The 26,412-nt window shown below is 37.2% G+C and overlaps 1 protein-coding gene across 1 annotated transcript; it reads left to right on the forward strand.

Moving 5' to 3' along the window:
- The first annotated feature begins 274 nt into the window (after positions 1-274).
- Positions 275-25,815, forward strand: LOC124285343 (AN1-type zinc finger protein 3 homolog). Its single transcript, XM_046721553.1, has 5 exons — positions 275-419; positions 10,106-10,146; positions 17,073-17,442; positions 18,684-18,820; positions 20,043-25,815. Exons 1-5 carry the CDS (start codon positions 367-369, stop codon positions 20,192-20,194), a joined length of 753 nt encoding a protein of 250 aa, XP_046577509.1. The 5' UTR covers positions 275-366; the 3' UTR covers positions 20,195-25,815.
- Positions 25,816-26,412: the final 597 nt, after the last annotated feature.

The following is a 26,412-nucleotide window of genomic DNA, read 5'->3' on the forward strand; positions in this document are numbered from 1 at the left end:
ATATGTATAAAAAAGAGAAACCAACCTATTCTATAAGATTCTTGAACCGTCCTTCAATTATTCTTTCATTAGACGCACCTCCTTTTATATAAATAGAAATATTGATTCTTGGTGGAAATGAAATATTAAATATTACGTAAGTCCAAAAGAATAGTTCATCAATTGGTTAAAAAAGACGACAGACACGCGCGACTGATCGTGGGAACCCATTCATGCACGGTCATGGTGACCTCTTACCCGGAAATGACAGACCAGCCTCGTTCTGATGTGAAAACTAACCAGCTGGTGTGATTGTCATTCCTTCACTACATTCTGTCTTTTTCTCAGACGAAATATTCGTCTCCACGTAAATTTCGTCTTCCGCAGATGGAAGATTCCAATAGCAGCGAACCTCCACGCTGTCCTTGTGGATTTTGGGGGTAAGATTTGAGGTTTTAGAGAAAAATCTACCCGGTCTAAACATGACGAGCCTAGCGACCCCGGGTCGATATGGACCTGCCCATTCTAAGATGGAGACTAGCTTTGTGTGATGTCGTGTATTTATTGGCGTTACTAGAGTATATTTCTGACGATTTGCGACCCTTCGTTGAGTTGTGGTTTACAATCATTGTATTACTATCACATTTTCCATATTAAGGTAAGGATATCTGATCCACAAACTCCATTTTCGACCGAACCAAAATGCCTGTTCTCGCATGTTTTGACCGGAGGTGGGGACTTTCAGAGTGTCAGCCTAACGCAGCGAAGCGTAACGTCTTTGAGGAGAAACAGTTTGTTTACTTTCTTCTTTGCGACTTTAATGCGTGAACCAATATCATGATTAGTTGTTTGCTTTCCCTTTCCAGTGTTGCATTTGACATGTTTCGTTGGGTTTTTTTAAACGAAGCTCAGTTGGTGTTTATTGATGATATCAAGCATAATGAATTTTAACTGTCAAAATGTTCTTTTAATGATTACATGACCATCTATTCTTGTATGCCAGACCTTGTGTTCACCGAGTAGTGTTATTAATATCTGTCTCGAGTTGATTTATGAACTTATTCAACCGCACAAGACTCTGAGACTGTTGCTAAGAAGTACTCCAATGTGATATTTGATCAAAGACCCAGATTTGTCATTTCTGTGTAATTTTCCAGTAATCTTTGAAGCAAAATGAATGTTTTTAGTCTTCTCTTTGCTTTAATCGTAGTATTTAGGCCTCATTCTGTTGTCGTCGATACTTTCAATATATGCAGGCTTGAAATTTTGTAGCAGAGAAAATAGCCAGTAAAGATAAAATATTCCTGGCTCCAGAGAACCCGCAGACATTTATTTCAAACATTGCCTGAAGGTGAAATATACTGCAAAGTATCAGAGCCCATTTCCAGTCTAGGTCTAGACATTTTAATGAGTGACTTGAGTCAAACTGAGCCAGTCTCTCTGTGTAATTGGGACCCAGGTGGCCTAGTCATCAATTTGCTGTGCAGAGTTGCATGCTAGAAACCTATTATCGTGGGTTTGAAGCTCAAAAGTGCCCAGCTTATGTTTATAGGTTTGTCACCACCATACTGTTTCCCATGGTTATCATCAAGTGGTAAATATTGAACAGCCAGCAGTATGTCATAGGCATTCCTTTCATATCCAACTGATATAAGTTGTATAACTGAAATACTGTTTCTCACAGCATTATACCACACTCACTCACTGAATGTATGTTTGATAGATTCATATCCAGAACTTATTTTGTATTTGCACATAAGATTAGTGAATATATGAGTGTTAAGATTGACTTCAATCAAATTTGCTAAGATAGCCAAGAGACCTGAGCCTGTTACTTCTCTAACAACATGTTATTTTTTGCATTGTTCTCTTAGGTGAGGTGAAATGGGGTTTAACGTTGTACTTAGGAATATTTCGCTCATATGACGACATGCATGCGTGTGTATGTGTATATGCGGCTGCTTGTGCTAGATCAGACTTAAGCTGATTTTATAGTGCTAGCTCACTGGAGATGCCATGCCGCAGTGAAGCATGAATACCCGACTCGGACACATTATACTGACTCCGAGCCAACCAGTCCTTGTTGTACCCATTAATGCCGAGCGCCAGGCAGGGACCAACAAGTACCATATTTTAACGTCTTTTGGTATGGTGGGGCCGGGGATCGAAACCCGCGATCTTCCGTTGTCTGGGCAGACGCTCTAACCACTACACCGTGGAGGCGGTCTTGTTCTCTCAACATATGACACAAGGAAATATTTTTCCTCAGATATTTAGCTTGATAATCAGATTGCTATAATTACAAATCTTTCTGTGATATTTATAGTGTTTATGTTGAGAACAGGGTATAGTGTTTACCCAGTGTTTCAATTGTTTGCTGTGACCGTAGACATGTTTTTTATTCCCAACATTCCCAGTGTATGAAGCCCATTTATTGATTCACCATGAAGATCCGAGATCCTAGTCGTAACTATTATTTACAGATTCCCATCATAGAGATTGAATACTGCTGACTATGGCTCTAAACAACCAACATGTAAGGTGTCCTGTGGGCTGTGGCATGATATTACTAGTTTATTGCTAAAATTATTTTTAAATCCCAGCACACTTATAACTGATGCTTTTGTCAAGTTCTTTCCTTTCTAAATGTACTGCAAGTGCAGTATTTAAATTTTGCAAAGGGGGGGGGAAGGTTCCTTAAATACCTTTTGATTTGATTCAATGGACACTCTTATTCTTTACATGGTTTAAGTGTTTACATTGGGTTTATGATGAGGACTATTTGGCTTTCAAAGTTTCATGCATTTTAATTGGGAACACTTTGAAATCAGTGTTAAGAAATTCAAGACCTGTACCAAACCCAATACTCGTACTTTAAGCAATATTAAACTTACAAGAATGAACTTACTTCAAACTATTGCAACATGAATCACCATGCTAATTACCATGTTCATTGTTCAAGCATCTGAAGGAGACTGGTGTTTCTCTGGTGCCACAACTTACTGTGCAGGGTTGTGTCCCTTAGTTGCTAGGATGTGATATTCCTGATATCTGATCCTTCGTTTTTCAACAGGAAGAACAGAATATCAAAAGTTTGCCTTCTTAATTTGTTTTAATGTTATTGCTGATCATGAAGGGAAATAGGAGTTTTCTGATTAAATATTTTGTGGAAAATCACAGCCTTTAATTTCTTTTCTTGCTAAAAATAAGTTGTCAGTTGTCGAGGATCAAAAACTAGACATTTGGCAGACTGACATGCATGTTGTAAGCCTAGTCATTATTTATGTTTTCAATCTGAGATTCTGATTAATATTGACAGCAAGCCTTAAATTAGATGTTCTATATCTGTATTCTACTTGAAGCCAGTACTTGTTGTTGTGGAAGCGTATTATGTCACCCAGTTTTGGATAATGGTACGTTCAAAACAGCTGTTGTTTCCTTATGGCTGTATGTGTACTGCATGTCATACCTAAAATAACGTTTGCATTCACAGTATTGCTAAACGTGTGTTCAGGTTTGTGGGTGTTAATGAGTTGGAAACTATGTATGGCCCTTGAGGCGTGCAACTGGAAATATTCTCACATAAGATTGAGTGAAATTGAGGGACACGGTTATTACAGTAAATTGAAAGTGTGTGGAGCGTTCTTAATAAGATACCTAGAGGCATGGCAAGTTTTGTTTTTAAAGCTGTACTACATATGAAAACTGGAAGTGGTGAGAAAGCTGTTGTGAAGCAGCTGAAATTTCTTTAGGAGTCCATGAAATGTTGCGTACATGTATTTGTCTGTTTTTCATTTTGCATGCAAAGACCCTTCTAGTTGACAGTGGTGAGCATTAGTTTACCATGACACATGAACTAAGTCACCATAACCCAATTAATTTAAGTTGGTTGCTTGCTTGCATACCAAAATGCATGTTTACTGTGTGATTTCTCAATGTGTTGGGGACGGTGTGGTAGCCTTGTGGTGAAAGCGTTGGCTCATCACGCCGAGGACCTGCGTTCGATTCCCCACATGGGTACAGTGTGTGAAACCCATTTCTGATGTCCCCCGCCGTGATATTGCTGGAATATTGCTAAAAGCCGTGTAAACACAAAACTCACTTACTCACTCAATGTGTTTTTTTTACAGCCTGTTTACATGTATGTCTTTACAGATGTTTTCTTAAGGACTAAATGCAGTCATCACATATACATGAACTTATTGTGATTTACATAACGCAGCACATGAATATTAGAAGTCAATAGGGCCCATAAGTCGGTCACGTCATTTCGCAAGACCTTGGTACTTCCAGAGACAAACAAGGTTTCATACCTTTTCGAATGGTCTCGTGGTTGTCAGTTGACTGTAAGAAGCTGATAATCCTTGCAGGAATAACATATATATTTCTGATCTAATCATGTCCAAATCAGCCAACTTCACGACTGTCGACAGCTGTCACAGCCAAGCATGGCTGTACACTTGGTCCGGTCAAGTAAAGTCATACTTGGCGGTCACGCAATTTGGAACCAGAACTGGTTCTTGAATGTACACTTGTCATCGGAAATTTGGTACCAGAAGTAAGCTGGGCCCGTCTTGTAAGTAGCACCTCACGAGAGTTGCATACCCTATAAGAGGTTATCTGAAACAACATAGAAGCAGAATTATCTTCAGAAAAGTCCACTCATAGTTTTATAAAACCAAAAAGACTTGTCCCATGTCATATATTAGAACATGTACAATGAGTACACAAGGAAAACCTTCAATTCAAAATGTAAATGATAATGTGGGTTAATAATCAATGGCTCAAAGATTTATCATGAGCCCTGAATATCCTGTTCCTCGACTCATCTTTTCAAAGGTTCCAGTGGTCATTGCAGGGCAGAAAAAAGTCCACAATACTCCCTGCTTGTTGTAAATTTGAGATTTTGTTGGTTAAAATATGTCACGTTGCTGATTGCCATTGTATCCCCTTATAATGGATCATTGCTAATTCTATAAATCATTAGATTCCCTAAAAGAGCCTTCTATCCAAGGTCCAAAGTAACCTTTTATTGTTGTAAAAGATCAGGTTATGAGATACCATTACTTGGGGGCGCGGTGGGCGAACTGGCTAAAGCGCCAGGCTAGTGATCCAGCGAGCTTGAGGTGACGGGATCGAGCCCACTTGTGACCGGGTGTAAAAACCTTGGAGTCAACTTTGTGTTCAGACTCTTTCAGTGTTGTCACAACCCCTTGTGTACAGTACACAACCCTGTGCACTTAAAAGTTGTAATACCTCAACAGCAATGGATATTGCTCATGATGTCAAGCATTGTTTTGTCTAACCCATCATTGATAACTTCCAGGCCACTGTTATGTAGATGACTACCTCAGAAAACAAACAGAACCAAATACATATGGGTTGCAGTGTTGTAGCTGAAAAATCACTGGTTTTCTGCAAATGTTCACCAGTAATAACAAGCAGACCAAATAAATATATTTTACCCAAGGCTGTTGAAAGATGATTAACTGTTGCCTTGGTAACCTATTTGATCAGATTATCCAAATAACTAATACGTCATCATTATTCATATCCAGTGAATGAGGGCATATATGTAATCAGATCAGGTTGTAGCATCTGTGATTCTGATTGAGTGAATTATTCTCAAAATAATTCATTTAGGTTAAGCTGTAGTAGATTATGTCATGCCATTTGTTTGTCCCCATGGGGTTTCTAGGGCAGTAAAGCCTCCTGTGCCCCAATTTTGTGAAAGCAAGGCCTGCATACAATAGATATGAGAATCTCCCAATAGCAAGACCTGGATTGGCGGTTTCTTTTCAGTCTTCCAACTCCTAACTCCCAACTTATTGTGTCACTGTCCCAGACAGTGTTGGCTATTGTATATCTGTTTATTCAACTGCTAAACTCAAATCCAAGTCAATTAATGTATCATTTGGCTAGTAAGCCCATCTAAAACTAGTCCATTCATTAATGTTACAATATGAAATTAACACCTTTGATCATCAGGTGTTGTATATTTGATTCCAGTGCGCAGCCTCATCCGCTGTTCCATAGCCTGAGTCTCGTAACAGTGTGTTTGGTCTTGTGGGCTCAGCTACTAGTCCACAAAATCAACAGAAAGGTTGCACAGATTCAAGTTGGCTATTAGGCACAATAGGCTTGGACACAGGCAGTCTCTCTCTGTGTTATGATGCTGGTAAATATTCTGGATTCATTCTGTCATGTTTTGCAACCACTGCATATACACTCACGTTATGTAAAAATGAAGGGAATAGTGATATATACTTTGTCTGGTGATACATGGGGACTATGACGTTATACGAGGTGGGTGTGTAGTATTTTAGGATTGTTTTATGTTTTTTGTGCATTTATGAAAGAATAACAATCACAAATTGTATATAATCGTGTTGGTAGGAACAAACACATCCCTTCTTGATTTGTTGCAGTTACTGACAAATAACATTCAATCTTGATTCCATGTCAGCCAGTGAGAATCTTGGGGAATAGGATAACACATGCACTTGTAATTATGAATATAAAACTATGCACAGTGACCTTATAACATGTATTAAACCGTAAATATTGGAACATCTTCCTTGCACATCGAGACCTAGTCTGCCTCACAGTCCCTCAACCACATTATTTCCCCTTTCTGCAATGAAGCAAGTCTAGATTTCAGGTTCAGGTTTTGAATCACCAATGTCACTGGGGCTCTTTTCATTTTCAGTTTAAAAGGAGTTATTTGTTTCTGTCAAAATCATATATATGTGGAGATTGTCAGTCTAATCGAGACCCAAAGCACATAGGAAACAGGTAACAAAATAACAATAAAGTCAAGCTCTCTTTAATTTGTTATTTACAGGGAATGGGGACAGTGGTAGCCTAGTAGTTCAAGTGGCTGCTTGGTGTGGCTCACCTCTGGTTTAGATCCCTTACATGGGCACAATGCTCACAGTGCCAATCTCTTTCTTGTTTTCTATGATATTTCTTTAACACTGCTAAGTGTTGAATAAAATCCAACTCCCTCACCATTACAGAAAATGGCCAGACAGGCAAGATGAGAGAAAGAAATGTTACTGATGTTTTTCAAATCATCATTATCATGATAATGCACATATAGATGGCAATCTTTCTAGATAAGTATTTCATAGCCTCAATATCTGAACCTTGATAAGCCTGATGAACTGTGAAGAATTTTAGGAATGTTCTCCAATTGTGAATATGTTGAATATTAATGTAGTAATCAGACAGTAGATCTGAATTCTCTCCATATTTTTGTCAAATTATTTTTTTTCTATGCAAAAATATATATATGATACTATCTGCATCAGTACGAAAGTATCATTCAGGTGTGTTTTTACATAGGTCACATGACATTTTTTCATCGTTTCTGTTGTCATAGAAATGTCCTGATTGCAATCCATTATTTTCATCACAGGCATTTCATATTTATTGATTGATTGTTCCAAGTGCACCCAGTGTACTCAACTGTATGTTTACAATGCTTACTTCATGATTTAGAATAGAATCAACATTGAAAAGTCCTATCATATTCTGTGAACTGTTGCTGCAGACAAGGCTGGTTTGACTGGTTATCATTGCTGGGACTGCAGATTAATGACCTATTGATGCCACCACATAACACACAAGCATACAACAATTTTTGCAAATCCATAATTTACCCTGGCTAAATGGTGAAAGAATTAGCTGCACGCTATTGAACCTGAATGGATGGTTATATCATGTACTAGTTGAACCTTTGACAGTCATTTATCTTGATTCGAGTTCTTATGTCTGCTGTGTATGGATTCAGCTAGCATGTTTCCACTATGCTGCGACATGTACCACACATTCGCCCCTTAGGGTTCAACCAGATTAAAAATATTGCATCTTCTGCACGTTTGAATTGATACTCAGTACAAAGAAGGAGAAAGTGAGTGAGTATGGTTTTATTAAGCTTTTAGCAATATTCCAGCAATATTGCAATGGGGGACACCAGAAATGGGCTTCACACATTGTTGCCGTGTGGGGAATTGAACCCGGGTCTTTGGCATGATGAGCAAGTGCTTTAACCAGGTAACCTACAACTGCTGCAGGAAAAAAGCTAATTTATTTGCTGTAATAAACACATTGGGCACTTGTACAAAGGGGCACTTATTAACAATACACATGAAGTTAAATCTGTTTTCAGAGATAGAGATTGATAATAGTAGCAAGGCAATATTAAATGTCCTTCTCCATTGCCATGTTTTCTATGATAAAATGTCCAATATACACACAAGAAAATTTTGACTCTTTTTTTTTTTTTTTTTTCATTATCCATTTTTGAAGGGGATGCTCCTATGATAACTTAAGATCAGTCTAGAAGCTGGCCTGGGGCGCCTAATAAAGCTAATACGGTATTTTAATAATCAAACTTATCAAGGTTGCAGATATTATATGACATGTCAGAGACATCTGTATTCACAAAGGAACGGCAGCCTATGTTCACTGTTTCAGTTGTTGATTTTCTTCGTTATAACTTTAAAGTTGTTTTGTCTGGTTGGCTTAGGTTTTTGATCATATGCAGCGATCAGACATCAGTAAAATGCTCTGACATCAAGTGAAGTGTGCTCCCATGAAGCCAACAGAGGACTTTGACGCCTCAAAATATTATTGAGAGTCCCCATAACGAGAAAAGAGATGTATTGGCCTCTCCTTCCACTGATGCTTATCAGGTTGAGCAAGTGTAGTGATGGAGGTTTGAGTCAACACATGCTGCACATGCATGATGTATGCCAAGGCATATTTTGGCAGCTTCGGCTTGGCTTCCCCACACTGTTTGTGAGATTGTCATATTTTCGCAAACAAAGAGACACTTGTCAGCTAGGTTTCAGGCAAACATGACATGGTTTCTATTGTGCTTTGTTATCAGGCAAATACCTTGTTGAAATGGAACACGTGAAATTGGTAATTTCTGTCATCATCTGTTCCGAACAGGTTGATGTTTTTGTTAAAACAGTCAATTCCTTGACAATAATGTGGCAATAGGTGTTTTTTTGCCATGTGAAACTGTTGCATTGTCCATCAGTGGCCATTATGTTCAGGCCATATATAACCTTAAACAGCTGCTCACATGTGTAAGATATGAAAGGTAACATATTAAGCCAAGATACTAAAAGGAAGAGCTATTTCACATAAACACTAAACAGCTTACATGTCTTGTTACAACTTACATTGCTAATTCAGTTATGTTTTCTTGATTTTTTTGGTGCTTAATATTTTAATCTTTTTCTGAGATTTGTAAAATGCAAACAGTCAAAAAATATTCTGTGTCTGAAAAATGAGATTGTGATTCCTACAAACACGTAATCATTTGTTGTGTTAACCACTACTCATGAAGATTTGTGCAAGGGTCATGGGACCAAAAGTTGAAGGGTAACTGGGTTCAAGGTATCATTTGATAGTAGAAGTATGTTTTCTTTTAATTATCTGAATACAGTTGAACCCATTTTTCTCTTGACGCCTAGGGCTCGAGAAATAGTTCAAATTAAAGAGGGTTCAACACATCCAACTTGACCATGGTACCTCTGACCTAGTAGTCGGACAATACAGGGCAGACGTATCATATCATGTATGTTCTGTTAAATAACATTTATACAATACAAGCATGGGTACAAAGCTGTTAAACCTGACACAAATTGTGTTGAATTTTTCTTATATTTTGAGGGGCGGTGGGGTAGCCTAGTGGTTAAAGCGTTGGCTCGTCACGCCGAAGACCCGGGTTCGAATCCCCACATGAATACAAAGTGTGAAGCCCATTTCTGGTGTCCCCTGCCGTGATGTTGCTGGAATATTGCTAAAAGCGGCATAAAACCAAACTCAGTCAGTCAGTCAGTCTTATATTTTGAGCTTCACTACCAGGATAAGTTGACATATTTTCAGAACTGGAAAATATGGGGTATGACAAGTCTGAGTTTAAAAAGTGGTAAAATATTGGTTTGCAGGAACCGGACTGTAAGTTTGACTTATCCAGGGTTTTAAAGCACCCAAGTTAAAGCCAGAAAAGTTGGATGTTACTGGAGACAATTATTTTTGGTACTTATCATTGTTTGTGTGAGTTCTGTGACTGTATCATGTATGAGTGTTTTTTTCTATTTTGCAGGTCTAGTGAAACATCAGGTTTATGTTCAAAGTGTTATAAAGGTAAGTGAACTCACTGAAATTGTCCTTTGGATAAACCCTGTGTAGTTAGGTCTGTTTTATATCATATCTCGACGTTTGGATGTACAATATACAATTGTGTATTACAAAATCTTCAGAGGCTATGGAACAATGCATTTTGCTGTGTTGGGAGCCAAGAACTGTAGATATGGACGAAGAATGTGTATTTCAAATGGGACAATAGGTTGCTCGAAGGTTCGTGTAAATGACCATCTGTGGGGTCAGATCTTTCTCTCAGATCACAATGAGCAGTATGATGTTGTAATATGATGTGCAGTTTAGCAACCAAAACATATGTTGCTATAATCTTCTCTAAGACTGTTAACAGTTAATTCTGTCATTGATAGAATGGAGTTTAATTTATGGTGTAGTTAGAGCTCTGTTTATGATGAGTGTAGATTTGATGATGCTACTGTACAGCTAAATTTAGCATTGGTAACCTCAGCTGTGCATTTAATTCCAAATTCAATTTAGCAGGTTCATATTTACACATGCACACGATATGCCTTTAGGCAATAATGATTAAAGTAAGTGTGTGAACAGTATTCTAGATATATTACAACATTGTTGTTTTTTTGTTGTTGTTTTGGGGGGGTTTGTGTGGGGTTGTTTTTTTTTGGAGGGAGGTGGGAAGACAAACATGGGTTGATTTCGAATCCCGATCATTTTGAAGTTTCTGGCCACTGTAATGGATACTACGCTGTGCAAGAAATTACGTCACTTTAGACTTCTTTGCCACATGTGCCATCTCAATGTGCAAAGATCACTGTATTGGTTCATGTCTTCATCGTGGGTGGGAAACATAAGTTGGATTTTAAAGGGGTATTTGAGGACATTCATCAAGGTATGTGGGTTTACAGAGGAAAGTATGGGTAAGTGGTAGACATAAGGAGTGGATGGTGAGTGTTGATGGAAATTACTTAATTCCTTTTTAATTTGTTCATAGATTCTTGTATTGCTTGTCACTTAACGTTGCTTTAGCTATATTTGAACAATATGGTGGTAGTCTGTAATAGATTAGTCTGGTCCATTACTCCAGTGATTGACTATGAGCATTGGTTCATACTGTCTAGGTATAATGATCCCTTGTCCACCATATCATCCTGTCAGACCGGGGCGGTGGGGGAGCCTAGTGGTTAAAGCGTCCGCACGTCACACTGAAGACCCAGGTTCGATTCTCCACATGGGTGAAATGTGTGAAGCCCATTTCTGGTGTCCCCCGCCGTGATATTGCTGGAATATTGCCAAAAGCAGCGTAAAACTAAACTCATTCACTCACTCCAGTCAGACCATTGATCTATTTAGTCCCCTCCTACAACAAACATAGGATGGTGGAGCCCAACTTTGAATCCACTCTTGTCTTCCCTTGAAACTGAGGTTTCTTTGTAAAAAATACTTCAGGAGACATTGTTCCAATTAGTAGCATCCTTTGAGAACAATATCCACACTTATTAACCACTATATTTGGTTTTAAGTCACGGCAAGCTTCAAATAAATTCCTGAGAATGGCATGGTTGATCAATATGTCATTTATCAGATGCAAATCTTGCACAATATGTTCTTTCAAGAGACTCATTGGTGTAAATACTACATGGAAACACAGCAATCAAACAGCCCTGGTGCAGGTTATAGGAGAAGCCATGTTCCCCATAGCTTTGCTGGTATGTCCTCAAGGATGGGAGACAAGTGCAGTCAAGCAGGCAGCACAGACAGGCTACAGACAACTCTAAGTGCCTACACTTGCTTACAGTCTCCCATACATTATTTTGCCACACTTTGTTTCCACTGTAACACAATACCACCAAAATTACAAAGTCAGAATACATCTTACATTTGTAGATTTAAATAATTGTTTTGGGAAAGTAGTGAGGTCAGTGCTGTTGTGATGTACAGTAGAACTAAAAGGCTACTGAGTCAGTCTAGCCTAATGTTTAGTAGAGAGATAAAGGCAGACATTGGCCTAGCCCGGCAGGCTGGACTGCCTGCCTGCTTTGCCAGCCTGTCTGCCTGCCTCACATTGTGTTTAGTCAGTGGCATTGCTATCTGTGTCACGTTGTCAAGTCTAACCTCAATCTCTCTAGCATGCAGGGCCCTCCGATCTGGCTAAATTTAGTCCCTACCTTGGGGGGACATCCACTTTATTGTCAGGCCACTGGAAATGTATTCACTTCCCATGCTAGCTTGCTTTCCAGCTCAATCCTTCCAGCAAGCTGCATAGAATTTGCAAGCATTCATTTTGATGATTTGATACTGGGGTGAGGGAACAAATTCCTCATCTAGCAGGGTCAATTTGATCAGGGAACCTTGCAGACAGGGGTCTCACATGTAATACCAATGACTGTTGCTCTAGACTCAAGATAAACACTTGCCTACTTAGATACTTGTTGTAGAATGCAGCTAGGCAAAAACAAGTGATCAAAAGTTTTAACATGTTTTCTTCAATATCATTTTTAATGGAATTTTGTTTGGAAACATGATATTGTGAAAAGAATATATGAATTGGATAATTTTAAGTTGAATATGTAATGTTTTGAGTTTCTATCCAAATATGCAGTCATATGTGTGACTTCCATCAACAATAGAAAGATAGCAACAAATGATTATCTGGTAACCATGGTAATATGTTTGATTTATCGTTCCCCAAATATTGTCAAATGCTTTAATCAGATGTTAATCATGTGGATGAATAGTGAATTACCGACTTGTCAAGAATATTGTGTAACTATGCCATTACTGTGTGTGCACAGGAGATTAGCAGGATTACCAGATAGCCATTTAATGTTTGAATGGAACCAAATCCCTTATTGATTAGAAATGATGTGACTAATCCACTGGCTACTCTGAAAATCAGCTGTAATTGTCCTTTGAAATATGTATTAAGCCTGGATTAGACAATTATTTGCAATCTCTTAACACACTCCAGTATTGCTATCTCTAAGGGGTGTTTAATCCATTGTGGGCACAAGTGACCCACAAGTCTAAGACATCCCAATTCCCTGTGCAGAGTTACATCCATTAAGTCGTACCAGAAATCTGACTGTGCTTGATAACTGGAATTTGCACTAGAAATCAACAAATAGGACAAACAAATCTAATAACATTAATAATAGGTCATGTCCTTATAGGGTAATACATGTATATTTTTAGAAAAAAACACAGCAATTAAGATATTTTTGTACATGTTTTATATTTTATTAAAAGAAAATTGATCATCAATGCAAACATTTCTACATTGCTTTTACATGGACATTTTTTGTGTGACTGACTGAGTTTGGTTTTACGCCGCTTTTCGCAATATTCCAGCAACATCACGGCGGGGGACACCAGAAATGGGCTTCACACATTGTACCCATGTGGGGATTTGAACCCGGGTCTTCGGCATGACGAGCCAACGCTTTAACCACTGGGCTACCCCACCACCCCTTTTTTTGTGTGTGAAATATGTCAAATTTTGTAAAACACATCTGCAATATAAAACAGACTGAGGAGAGATAAGTCCCTGTTACAGTTGCCAACTTACACACCGGTCTGAAGCCAACGTCTTGGGATAGTCAAAGTCTGTTGAATATATGTTGCTGCATTACTATGGTAAAAGTGCAAGGTTCAACATGCTTGCACCTGTTGATGTGGTCAGTGCGGCCATGTTGGAGGGCAGTTAGTATGTTACAGGTACATCTGTTGCCTGGTTACTGCAGCAGGGAAGTAATGGTGTGTGTTGCAGTCTATTGTCCACCAGGAAGTACATGTGATCATCCCTATCCTTGTTGAACCTATCCATCAGCTGAAATATTCCACTACCTAGATACTAGTACACGACATAAGCTGTACGAATGGGTATTGAAGATTCAAACCTTATCCCAGTTTGTTGTGATATGTATGTCTGAAAAATCATTGCAAAAACTGAAGTTCATAAATAGAACAAAACAAGATGTTCGTGATAATGTTCACTCACTATTCATTCAATAAATAAATATTTGCGTAAATGGTTGGTTCCTCAATTTTGTCATTTGGTTGTTTAAGCCCAAAGTACTTCCACACTTCCGCTTTGCCTTTTATATTTTGTCAGCATATTTTAAGTTTGGATGATATGCTAATGATTAATTTAGTGTGGGCACAGTTTAGTATTTATATTTCCTCGTACATGTTTCATGTATTCATGTAGACCAGTGAAGTCCAGCTCTGCTCCCAGTCATGCTGTGTAAAGTGCTCCACCCTTCTGGTGGTTCTTTTGGTATTGACATGGGAAATGATTGATATATGGACAGATGTTCGTGTTTGTCCGGAACAAGCATATGTGTATTGTAATGAAATGCATTATGTTAAGGTATTACCATACATTTGTAGCTGCTAGTATAGTGGGACTCGTATATCACACCACACTTTGAAGTAATACATGTTAGAAATACGAGGCTGTCATGTTTCCTTATGGTTCAAGAGGATCAATGGTACAGATGTTTATTGTTTATGATGTTCCATAAAAGTGTGAGTTAGGTGAACTGTTTTGCTGAAAGTAATTAGGTGTTATTTATCCCAGTAGGGAAAGGTGTGGGACGTAAATGCAGTTACAAAGCATAAAAAACAAATCAGGAAGACCATTCTTAAGTGTTGTTATTCATAATATACTTGGTTACAAATGAACAGACCCTCAATTTTCACAAATATGGAGTAAATGCATTGTTTTATTCCCATCAAATAGGTCAATATATTTCATTGACGAGCACAGAATCATGATAGTGTCACTATTATGTAAATGGAAATGATGGTTTTTAATGGTATGGTATTGAATTCTGTAATGTAATAATTCTCAACATTGCTTACTAGTTCTGGAACTTTTGTCTTAAAATGGTTGTAAAACTGGTCATGCAGTGGATTTGTTTTTATACCTTTTGGTGACCATTACTTGTGTTGTAATCTGTATTTAGTCGACTGACCCTTGAGACCCTAGCGTGGTGTATCATGGAAGTTTACTTGACTGTAGGAAAATGGCTTAGAGGTGAGGAGATATATCTTGCAGGGCTCACCAGCTACAGACATGATCCAGGCACATGGATAAGTCTTCCAGCACTTATCCATCAGCTCAACCAGCCGGTCACATTGATTGTGTCTCACCTCCTGAACCCAATGTCATTTACTGACTGAGGTATGGACAGTGTTACAATGACTTGAGCAAACAGTAACCACTGCAACAGTGTCTGATAAACTATCATGATGCATGGGGACTGAATGACCTTCTATCCAGTGTCTACCACTTCTACCACAGCAGCTGTGTCAGTTTGTGGGAAACTGTATCCTGATAGTCTACGAGTGTTTGAGCAACGTGTTACCCCCTCAAGCCACCCCTTTCCAATCTGACACACACAACTTCTCCCCCACCCCTATCCTGGGTTTGTGTGCGGCTTGTATAGGTGTGCAGTATCTTGACAGTTTATTAAGGCCTCTGTCAACACTGCCTGTGTCTGCAAGCAGTGACTGTGATCAATAGAAAGGCAGGCTGTGTCCTAGTGGGGAAGAGAATCCTTGCTTTGATCCTACAACCAGTGTTGTCTGGTAATGTTCAGCAGTAGGTACGTATTACATGTTAAGACTGATATACAAATGTTGTTTGTATGTTTATATGACAGCTGAACATACAGTCCCAGGTAATCCACATAGCTTATATATACTACTCAGAAAAAGGTAAAAAACTCATGGCTCTTTCATTTACTCTATTTAACTGTAATATTATGATAGAATCATGTGTTCTTAAACTTCTTTGAGTAGTATATATGTGAGAAACTGGATTGGAGGAAAAGCCCAACTTTAATTGAGCTGTTAACATGGTTAAGGCCTGAGTGATATTCAAATATTGTTTATTAGTATATTTTCATTACAGCTAACTATACACCATCCCAGGTGATTAGTGTTTGTTGAGTAAATGCTGCCATGTTTGGTTAATGAACATTTTGCAGGTGTGTGTGTGTATGAATATTGGTCCATATCATTCAGGACTTCAGGTAAACTTAACTCAGTCTCAAGGAATAATTGTAAGACATGACAGCATTTATTGCTACATGTTTGGCTACTACCACTTTGTCAGGCTTTCGGAGAAATAGTCTTGGTAATTGCTTGGAGCTCACACTTGAGCATACTCATTTTAATGTACTATGGCAAAAAGAGTTTTGAATACAAGTAGGGTCATTTGGTGATTTGACCCACTTTATTATTATTAATCAGCTAATAAATGATGATTTGATGCATAACATGATCTTACTGAACTTCATTTCAATGTGTACTCTACTGTATGTGAAATGACGTGTGTATGGTATATTTTTGTATTTTCATAAAGTGCAAAGCTTTTCAGACATGGTCTTTTTATATTGATATTATATATGGTTCAATATATTTCTTAGCACATGTATTCTAGATATTACATTTAGAGAATAATTAGAGATACACAAGAAATTGCGGATTCTCTGCCCCACAGGTATTGATCAATAAATCCCAAGCTTTGGCGATGAACTTTGGACATTATTCCATAAAGGACAGATAACTGGTACTCTGACTGGTGTGTAGGTACACTATGCAGGTGGAGACATCGACGTTGTCGATCTGTTGTGGGAACAATGTGTAGTACAAGTGACAATATTGAATTATTTGTGAAATGCATTGAGGTGACGGCAAAAACGATGGAAACAGTGCAGCAGTTGGCATGAAATAGCCAATCAGTATGATCAGTAAAATATTATGAAAAGTACTGAAAATAGTTGTGCCTAGATCCTGGCCCTGGAGGTAATATAATGATTGTGTGCACTGTTGTCACCATGGCGACTGGTTGATGTTCATGATAACAAGCCTAGTGTTTGCCTCAAAAGATGACATGCATGATGAAAGTAAATATGTCAACTTTAACAGAAAATTTTATCTTTCAGATTTGAGAAAGCCAAGTGTTCCCCAACCAACCTCTGCTTTACGAAGCACTATGGATTCAGCTCCCCACTCCTCACGGACAAATCCTGAAAATCTATCAAAAAAGAACTCTAAAGCTGAAGAGCTCCAAATACCAAATGGAGAAAATCCTAAAGACTTGTCAAATTTCAAAGGAAATGTGTGTGACAAGCATAGTGACTCAGCAGGTAGTTGTACTGCACAGTGTGAACTTTCCTCAGACAAAAAGTCACCGTCAGAGTGCACATCCCCACAGAAATGTGAGACAAAACATACCGCTCAGGAAGGTCAGGAGTGCAGTTCCAGTCAGTCCAGCTCTGATGTAACACTGGATGGGAATAGGGGTACTAAAAGGTACACAAGAAGTATTTGATCTCTGTGTGGAATATAATACCTGAAAGAAGTAGCGTATGTTGTTTTTGGGATTACACTTTATTTCCAGCCAACAAAGTGTATGCGTCTGCTGATAAGGTGACCCTGAGAGTGTTGGTTTGAATTCCCAAAATGAACTAGAATTTGTACGTAACTAACAAAGTGTAATCCTAAGTATAACATACCTTTAATTGTGTGTTCATACTTGAGTGGATGTGGATAGACAATACATCGAAATTACAGTAATGTATTGATGGATTGCATTTTTATATTAGTCAATGTGCAGTTTTTATACCTGTCTGTGTAATACAAGATGCAAGTATCCATTCATAGCTATATTTGTTTTGATTCTATGTTCATATTCTCTAAGTAATATTTACAAACTAACCTGGCCTGCTTAATATCATGAAACAAAATGTTACATCTGACTGCCTTACACCAGTACCATGGTCAGAAAGAGCCTTAAGTTAGCTGTCACTTACTTTAAACATGAACTGGTTGATAGCAACAACCTCTTCACAGCTGTAGCATATTGAGAGTATCAAGCGAAAACAGTGTATATCAAGTATCGCTATATGTTTTGTGTCATGACTCCGCTATTGATAGATGTATCTACATTGGACAGGTGTATTGCAGCTCTTCTATAATTGATGTGTTTCAGATTTCCCTTTAATCATGCCCTGTTTGTTGTGTATTATCATGCTCTTTGTTTTTGGGTTAAAGAATGCAAAATGGCTGCCAAGGCAGCCATATTTGATGAAATATTCTGTCAATTTTATGATCAGTTTTGATGAGGACTTTGATATTTACGTTACTATGTAACATACTTGCATATCCTTTTGAATTTAGTTCAGTGGATGCACTTTAATACATTAGATGAATAATGCATCAGTTACTGATGTGTTGGAGCATGAATTGCAGCATTTTGTGACATTTATGAATATTCTGCTATATTTACTTAGTAACATAATCATGCCGTGTTATAACTGTACAGAAGTGTGATACCCTTTGCAATATCTTTGAATTTGGAATTATGTGAACTTAAACTTCAGTATCTGTAATAAATTGCATTCTGGATGTGATGTAACATTACACAAGCTTCTCTGAAAAAGGTTATTGACCTATATGCGCTGGTTATGATGATCATAGATGTCTGTTGCTGAATGTTAACTTAGGCAAAATGTTTTGGAAATGATATATCATGTCACTGTTATGTTTTCCAGAGATAACAGTGTTTTATCAGATGATTCAGAGTCATCGCCAAAAAAGCCAAACATGGTCCAGAAAAATAAGAAGAGGTGTTACAAATGCAGCTGCAAGCTGGAGCTAGCTCAGAGAGCAATTGGGAGATGTAGATGTGGTAATGTACCCTCTAAAGTTCATTCTTTCATATCTTTAGATCACCCGTTTATACTAACACATTTTCTCATCCAAAACTGTGTTCCACAGGAGATATTGCTTATGTGAGATCTCATAGGATGTATCGTTTTGACAGTAGATTTTGTACAATGCCCTGACGTCATCAATTACATGACTCACAATGCTATGACATCTCTGCACAGCAAGTCTAATGGCAGTAACATGTTCAGAGATGTACATTTTTCATTCAAAACTAATGAAGAGTGATTTTTGATGATAAATAGAATCTCACCCTCATGTCTTCTGATATCAAATCTATCAACACTCATTGATAAAAGTGAAAATATCCTTAGCAAGCCTTGGATATTTGTAACTTTATCAACTCGTGGTGATATATTTGATATCAAAATGCACTCGGGAGAGACTCTCTATTTATTCCATTCAGGGATTCCTTGTGACAGTTAATCCTTAGCTATATGCCCTTAGAGGTGACATGATCAGGGGGTTGATTGGAACCCTTCCCCAAATGCATGAATTGTTGCTTTCAGGATAAATTTCTCATTTGTCTGGTCCAGACTGTTTACAAGCTGCCATCATTTACCCAAATACACGGTGCATGATTAAAAACAAACATACCCAACATACAAATGAAATGAGATCATGTACATCAAATTTACAAGATATTAGCAACATTTTTACAGTTTTAAAATTTGCATTTCACATCAGTACTTTTCTTTTCATTTAAAGATAAGGTATAGTCATTTAAAGTCACAATCGAAGTTTAGGATTGCCTGATGCTTTTGTGAAAAATTACCTACAGGACCAAAATTGATATTTCAAGGTATAATATCAAGACATTATTAAGTGATTAATGGTGATCAAATTATCCTTACAGTTCATGTAATATTTTGTCAGGGTTTCATTTGCTTTGGATTGTCATACAAGTTCATACTGATGGTGTTCAAAGGTGTTTGCTGCTTTGAGGGTGATCCAGTTGTGTCCCACTTTAACTAAACTCGCATCATTTGTTATTTGATCGCGACCGCTGTTGATACTGCATTCCCTCATCATAGCTAATGCCAGTGTTTGCTTCATCACATGGGTACTACGTCTAATGCTGAATTTTAGTGCTACCTGCCGTGATATTGAGGAAATACTCACTCATACATTCTTTGAATTAGAAATGTTTCTCCATTTTAAAATTATTGTTCTTTCTTTTTCAGGGCTTGTATTTTGCCCCTTGCACAGATTGCCTGAACTTCATGAATGTGAGTTTGACCATAAAGAAGAAGGCCGAGAGAAAGCACGTGAAAAAATGGTTAAGCCAACACGCCATCTTGGAACTTCCTTCAGGCGTCTCGAGTCCGATTCTTGAGGTGGTGCCTGGCTAGGAAGTGGGAGTATCAATGCAAATACAAACTCAACTCCTTCATAATAGATTTGTACCACTGACAAAGTTGTGTGAGGGGATGCCTCTCTCTCATTTTGTGGTCAGTACATGATTGTACAGAAGACATATTTCAAGACATAATGATTGTGCATGTGTCTTCACTTCATTTCTCATTGGATTTTATACTTGTGCTGGACATTGGTTTGTAGATATGATGTGTTGTCGTGATTGGCCATTGATTAGCCAATCAAATTTGTTAATGCAGTTAGCCTTGAATTTTCATAGACCAATCAGATGTGGCTTTACTGTCACTGGTTCTTTTAAGCAATCAGTGCAAATCTTATCAATATTTGGTTTACATATTCTGAAAAGTTTGTTTTGGTGACCAAGCGTTTGACATGGTGTGAAATATGCACATGATGATGCAGTTACGTAGTCTCTTTCATTGACCAGATTTCATAATAAAACCGACATCATACTCATTGGTCATTCATTCAATGGTACCAATCAAACTCTTCAATTATTTCATGTCTAAAAGTGCAGAAATACTTGAGGGAAGGATAGGAAATTGTGTTTTAATTATTAATCAAACGTTCAACTGATATATTGTTGATTATTGTAACTTGATTTTTTATTTCTTACACCTAGGTTTAGTTTATGCCGACCTATCAAATCTTCTTTTTTTTCAGTCTTTAAGTGTAATAAATATTAAAAAGATAATTTAAACATGTTTTGATAAATGACACTTGCTCAAGATTTTTGGCAATATTCATTGGTATATATTTCCTTTATAGCCATTAAGGGCTTGAAATATTCTGTTTAATGATCAGTGTTTGAGTTACTTCTCATTGTACTAGTATTATAGGTTCAAGATTTGGTAGACTTAAGATTCAAACACAGTTGGTGTAAAGCTCCAGGAACCAAGGATCCCAAACTTTTTAGCACTGCTGATAACAATTTCTTCCCTACTCTCAAGTATTGGTGTACGTGTAGCAGCAGTCTGCACTACGTCCAAGTGAGTGTTGGAGCAGACGTGCAAGATGTGTGGAACCCTGCAGCTGGTCTGTGTACAAACGGACACCATTAATGTATTGTATCTACCTCTGTGCAGCCTTGCAGGCTGTCCTTGTATGATGTACAAGTTGCTTCATCAACCTGCCTGCCAAGGGCCATTGTGTTTACCTGTAACTAAGCACTGCATTATTGTGGTGCTGTTCTAAGTTCCATGGAATTGCTTGCAGCCACTAGACTAGATTTGGAAATCACAAATGTTAAGATTTTTGGGTGGGGACTAGATTTTCAAAGAACATTTTTTAATATATTTATTACTTGTGTCAAAAGTCATGCTCACTTGAGGAGTTCTTGTACTAAATCAACATGACAACATAAAAAAATGCTGTTTTTTACTGATACAACATCGGGGGATGTCCCAAATTGATTTCATTTTGAATGAGACTAAAAGGTCATGAATGAGATGTGTTTATGTATAGTTCTCTAAATCTTTCAGATATGTCTTATTGTTGACCTTTCCAAAATGTTTACCTGTATTGGTGTCTTTTAAGCTAATGAAGGTGAAGGTCAAAGAGAGAAACAACACTTTCTCATTGTTTGGGTCTGCAAACTGCATTTCACACAGAATATAGGTCACCATGACCTACAATTATGAAATTTGCTGACTTTAAATTCTTCCTCATATAATAAGACTCTAGATAAAAGTCATCACTGGTAGGTATGACATGATTTAACATCAAACTGAAGACGTTTTACTGGGGGGGTAATGTTTTTTGTTGAATTGCAAATTTTGGTCCCCCGAAGAATAAATGGATGATGCAGCTGCTGATTTAGTTGATAATAGATTTTGAAAAGTAAGAATCCTGTAACTAGTTAAAACCAAACTAATTTAGTTGTATTTTTATATATTTATTAACTTCTATTAATGATATAGTTTTCAGATAAGGAGAGCATATACATGAAGAATACTCTTCTTCTTTTTTTTCAAACTAAATGATGATGATAATTCAGATTTGTTCTGATTTCATCAAGTCCATCTCCATAAACCTGTTTAATTACCGGTACCTGTGTGTTACATATTGTTTTAAACTTTGGATTTATCAATATGGCTGCTGGGAAGTCGGCAACTGAATGATGTACTATGTCTGTGGCAGCATGCACCAAGCTTTTTTACGTTTACCTATTTCTCGGTTACATTTATTTCTCATGGACCTTGCTGTTATCTCAACAACATGTTGGTAAAACCAAGGCCATCATAAATTGATTGCTAGTTTTGTCCTTTTGCCAAAGTTTGATTCATCCTACCTCATTGTGTACTGTAATTATTATCATTTTTCATTAAAGTAGTATAACAAAAATAACATAACATATTGATAAAATAACAGAACAATATCAGCTTCCCTATGTTCACATTTCAGAAGAATGTGGATTAAAACTAATAACTGATTTATGATGGCCTATCCATCTGGTATTATTTCCCTGAGACTATTAGAATACAGGGTGTCTGCTGGTATTTACTCTCATCTACATTTCGAATTGAGGAAGGAAGTGTCCATTTCTGTTGCACTCTATGCACTATACCAACAAAGCTAAATTCACTTTATAAGAATATGCATTCAAGTCATTTTTTAACCGTTTGCATGTGAGTAAATTGTTTTGTTCATTTGTAAAAACTATTTTGATACATGGAGGCAAAAAACTGATATAGGAAACCCAATTTTTTCCACAGGACAGTGTGATAATTTTAAAACATTTAAAGATACGTAGTTCCCTGAATATCAAATGTGCAGCAACGTTTCATTTATGTCCCACAGTGCCATGACATCACTTAACGAGGTTAGTATAGAGAGACATCATTATATTACCACATGGCACTACTTCCTTTCACTTTTAACATAGAAATTGTAAAATGGGAACATATTCAATATGTTCTATTTTTTCTTATATTATGATTATTGGCATCCTTGCAACATTCAGACTCCTGATAGCTGGCGGCTCCAGTTGAGCTGAGAACACTAAACCATACCAGCGGACATCCAAAATTCATGAGTTAGAATCTGAATCTTGAAGTGTGAATATTTATGTTTAACATTATCAGTATAATGTTTCCTCATTAGAGTAATTTATAAGTGTGCAATGATCGTGAGTTCCATGCTTCTGACTGTAGCCCAGTTTGTCATATGTATGTGGAGAAGAGTCGCACAGAGATCTATTTTCAATACAGGTCATTAGTGATTTGAAAACCAGTCATCTATCATGATGAGACAAAATCATCACTCACAATGTATTTGCCCAACAAGGTATATCAGTTTGATGAAAATGCTTGGATAGGTTATATGTAAGTGAGGTGTCTGTGTATAGTTGGCCTCTTATGTTATGAAAATTTCATGGATATGTTCATTATTCCATTGACAGTATATTACATTACATCATTTGGTTACATATGTTCAGCAGGCATCTGAAGAACGACATTTACATCCATACATATTTTGGAAATTGAAATTTATGGCCATACATTTTGTATTTTTTCATTAAAAATATTAGGTTTTCAAACTAAACTGACTGATCAGTGATATTGAGTTACCATTTGAAAATTAATTTAAAAATATTAAAGATCAGAAAATGTTACTCAACATAATATTCATCTTTGAAAGACTTTCTACACCTTACACAAATCAATGAAATCTCAGGTTTATAGTGTACTGTTGGATATTGAACAAGTGATCCAAAGTAAGACAAGGCAAACAGAGTTCCCTCCCCTTCCTTCAACCCTGTTATCAGGAGTTATAAGTTTGTTCGCTTGTTAAAAACAGTGTTAATTATATATTCTCTTTTCTATGAGGATAGGATACTCTGTTTATATTTGTAGAATTACACCTCGGTTAGTTTGTAGACATATATTAGAATTATTTATTACCTGGAGTAGAATCCCTTTGTTATGGTTATTTAGTCAGCAATGATTTTGTTTACAGATATTTAAAGAATCTTCATTTGTAAACTTTGCAGAGTATACAACATTTATTTAATGGTTGAAGTCTTGATACTAGGAGACAATGACACATTGTACTCATTGTTGGATAAAAGTGCTGTGAAATTGATATCCATTTACCAAAAGAACATCAAGACTTAGTTCTTCCTTGTGTCATTTGATGTTTCAACTTAGTTCCATCATCAGTGGGTCTATTCTTTGTGACAACAGGTTGTGGGGAAATATGGAAGTAAATACTACTGGCAGGATAAGAAATAAATAATTTCATCATGTTTCACAAATACTACATATTAGTCTAGTGTGTTAACTGGTATGAAAGTTTTCCTTGATAATAATTTTGTGATAGATATTATTATGAAGTTTAACTGCAGCTAAAATCCTAAACTTTTAGTGTTGCATTGTGGCAAACTGTAGTTCAGGTTCAATCAACTTTAACAGGTTAATATTCAGGACTTGTTATTGTAAGTGCTGTATTATTAAGTTTGTCAAGTTAGCTATGTATGTGGAATTGTTTTCTGGAATGGGCCTGGTTGCTTGATGGTAGTGAGCGGTTAAAACATGCTTCAATTTCCATGGAAGAATGGGGGAGATTATCAGGCTAGACAGACATATCTGACCCTTGAACTGCATAATGTTTCTTCCAACTGATTCTCAATATGTTATCTTGTCAAACATTCACTTAAATATTTCTTTTTAAATATTAGGTCTTACAAGACATATATAAAAGTTCATTTGATATCCTTTTCTGCTGTGAAGTGACAGCTTGTCATGAATTTGTTGTGTTTAAACTTGTCTGCATGATAAAGGTTGAATGAATCACTTAGCAACAGTGTATATGTAAGTGTGTAAAACACTGCTCTAAAGAAATTACAGAACACCCAGGTGTTTTTTCCGTATGACTGGAGTTAATCTGTCAAGGTGTTACAGATTATCAATAGCCATATGAACAAATCGGGTGTTCTTGGACTTCTCTAGGGGAGTATACTGTGAAGGGTACTACTTCCTTAGTCATCTGGATTTTGTTTGTCTGCTTTTACAAAACTTGGACATGACTGTACCTTTCAGGTTTTGTTTTTTATAGATAATACCAATATGGAAATTGCATATCACACCCACGATATGCAACTAGAATGTCTTGTTTGATTTTCAGTGCTTCCATCCCTGTAGCTCTTTTAGTAGTGAAGCACTTCAAATTTTAGTGAAAATCTGATGCATGCTTGTCCAGAGATTACTTTTGTTTCAATACCTGCTCGAGAGATTTCCCTAGACAATGCTATTTTTATAACTATTACATTAAAGATCAAGCAGTTTCATTTTAAGATAACTGATCTTATATGTGTAATTAAGATAGAATGTAATTCATTTCTTGTAATAAGTTACATTTTTATCTTTTGCCAAGTTGTTAACAAGAGTGACGCAATCGATAGGGATTATTTAAATAATGTTATCTCACACTTAAGGTATGTCACTCCAGGAGGTGTGTTTATCTGGGGAAATCTCGAGTTGGACACTTAACATCATCAATTGGCAATAACCATACTGTACCTCATTGTCTAGGTTTAGGATAATGATTATAACATCAATAAATGACACCAGTATAATATCACAGGGTATCTTTCATTATTTGGGTATTCAATGTGGAGATGGTTTTATTCAAGGTCACATACAGAATTGTTTTGATATAGGCGCATTTGAAAACCTTTCACAACTTCAACTGCAAATCACTTTCAGCTGTTGTCGGTTCAGCTGAATCAGTCCAGCTTGTCCAGCAGGCATTCTCTGTGAGAATTATCATCTGTATTGCCCATACCGGCTAACTGGTGCTGGGTCCATAGTAGCAAGGCCCAACAGCCATGTATCAGCGGTGCGAGCATCCAGTGGAGTAGAGCAGGTCACAAGTCACCTTAGCTTCTCATTAGCATGACTGGACCAGATCATTTCTCCAGCTTGTCTGCTGCCGATTTGACATCAGGATTTAGAAGCTACAGCATTAAACAACAATAACTAACCCAGGTATCAAGTGCCCATTGTAACAACTAATGTTTGGGTTGTCCCGGACTGAGTGGGGGAACAATTTAATTCACCGAGTGAGTGAATAAAATACCCTGCTTTCAAGAATATTCCAGCAATATTACAAGGGATTCCAGAAATAGGCTTTACACATTGTACCCTGGCCTTGGGCACTCCAGCATATTTAACCACA

This window comes from Haliotis rubra, unplaced genomic scaffold (assembly GCF_003918875.1).
Source record: "Haliotis rubra isolate DU_JTF1 unplaced genomic scaffold, ASM391887v1 Scf36, whole genome shotgun sequence".
NCBI classification, from domain to species: Eukaryota; Metazoa; Mollusca; class Gastropoda; order Lepetellida; family Haliotidae; genus Haliotis; species Haliotis rubra.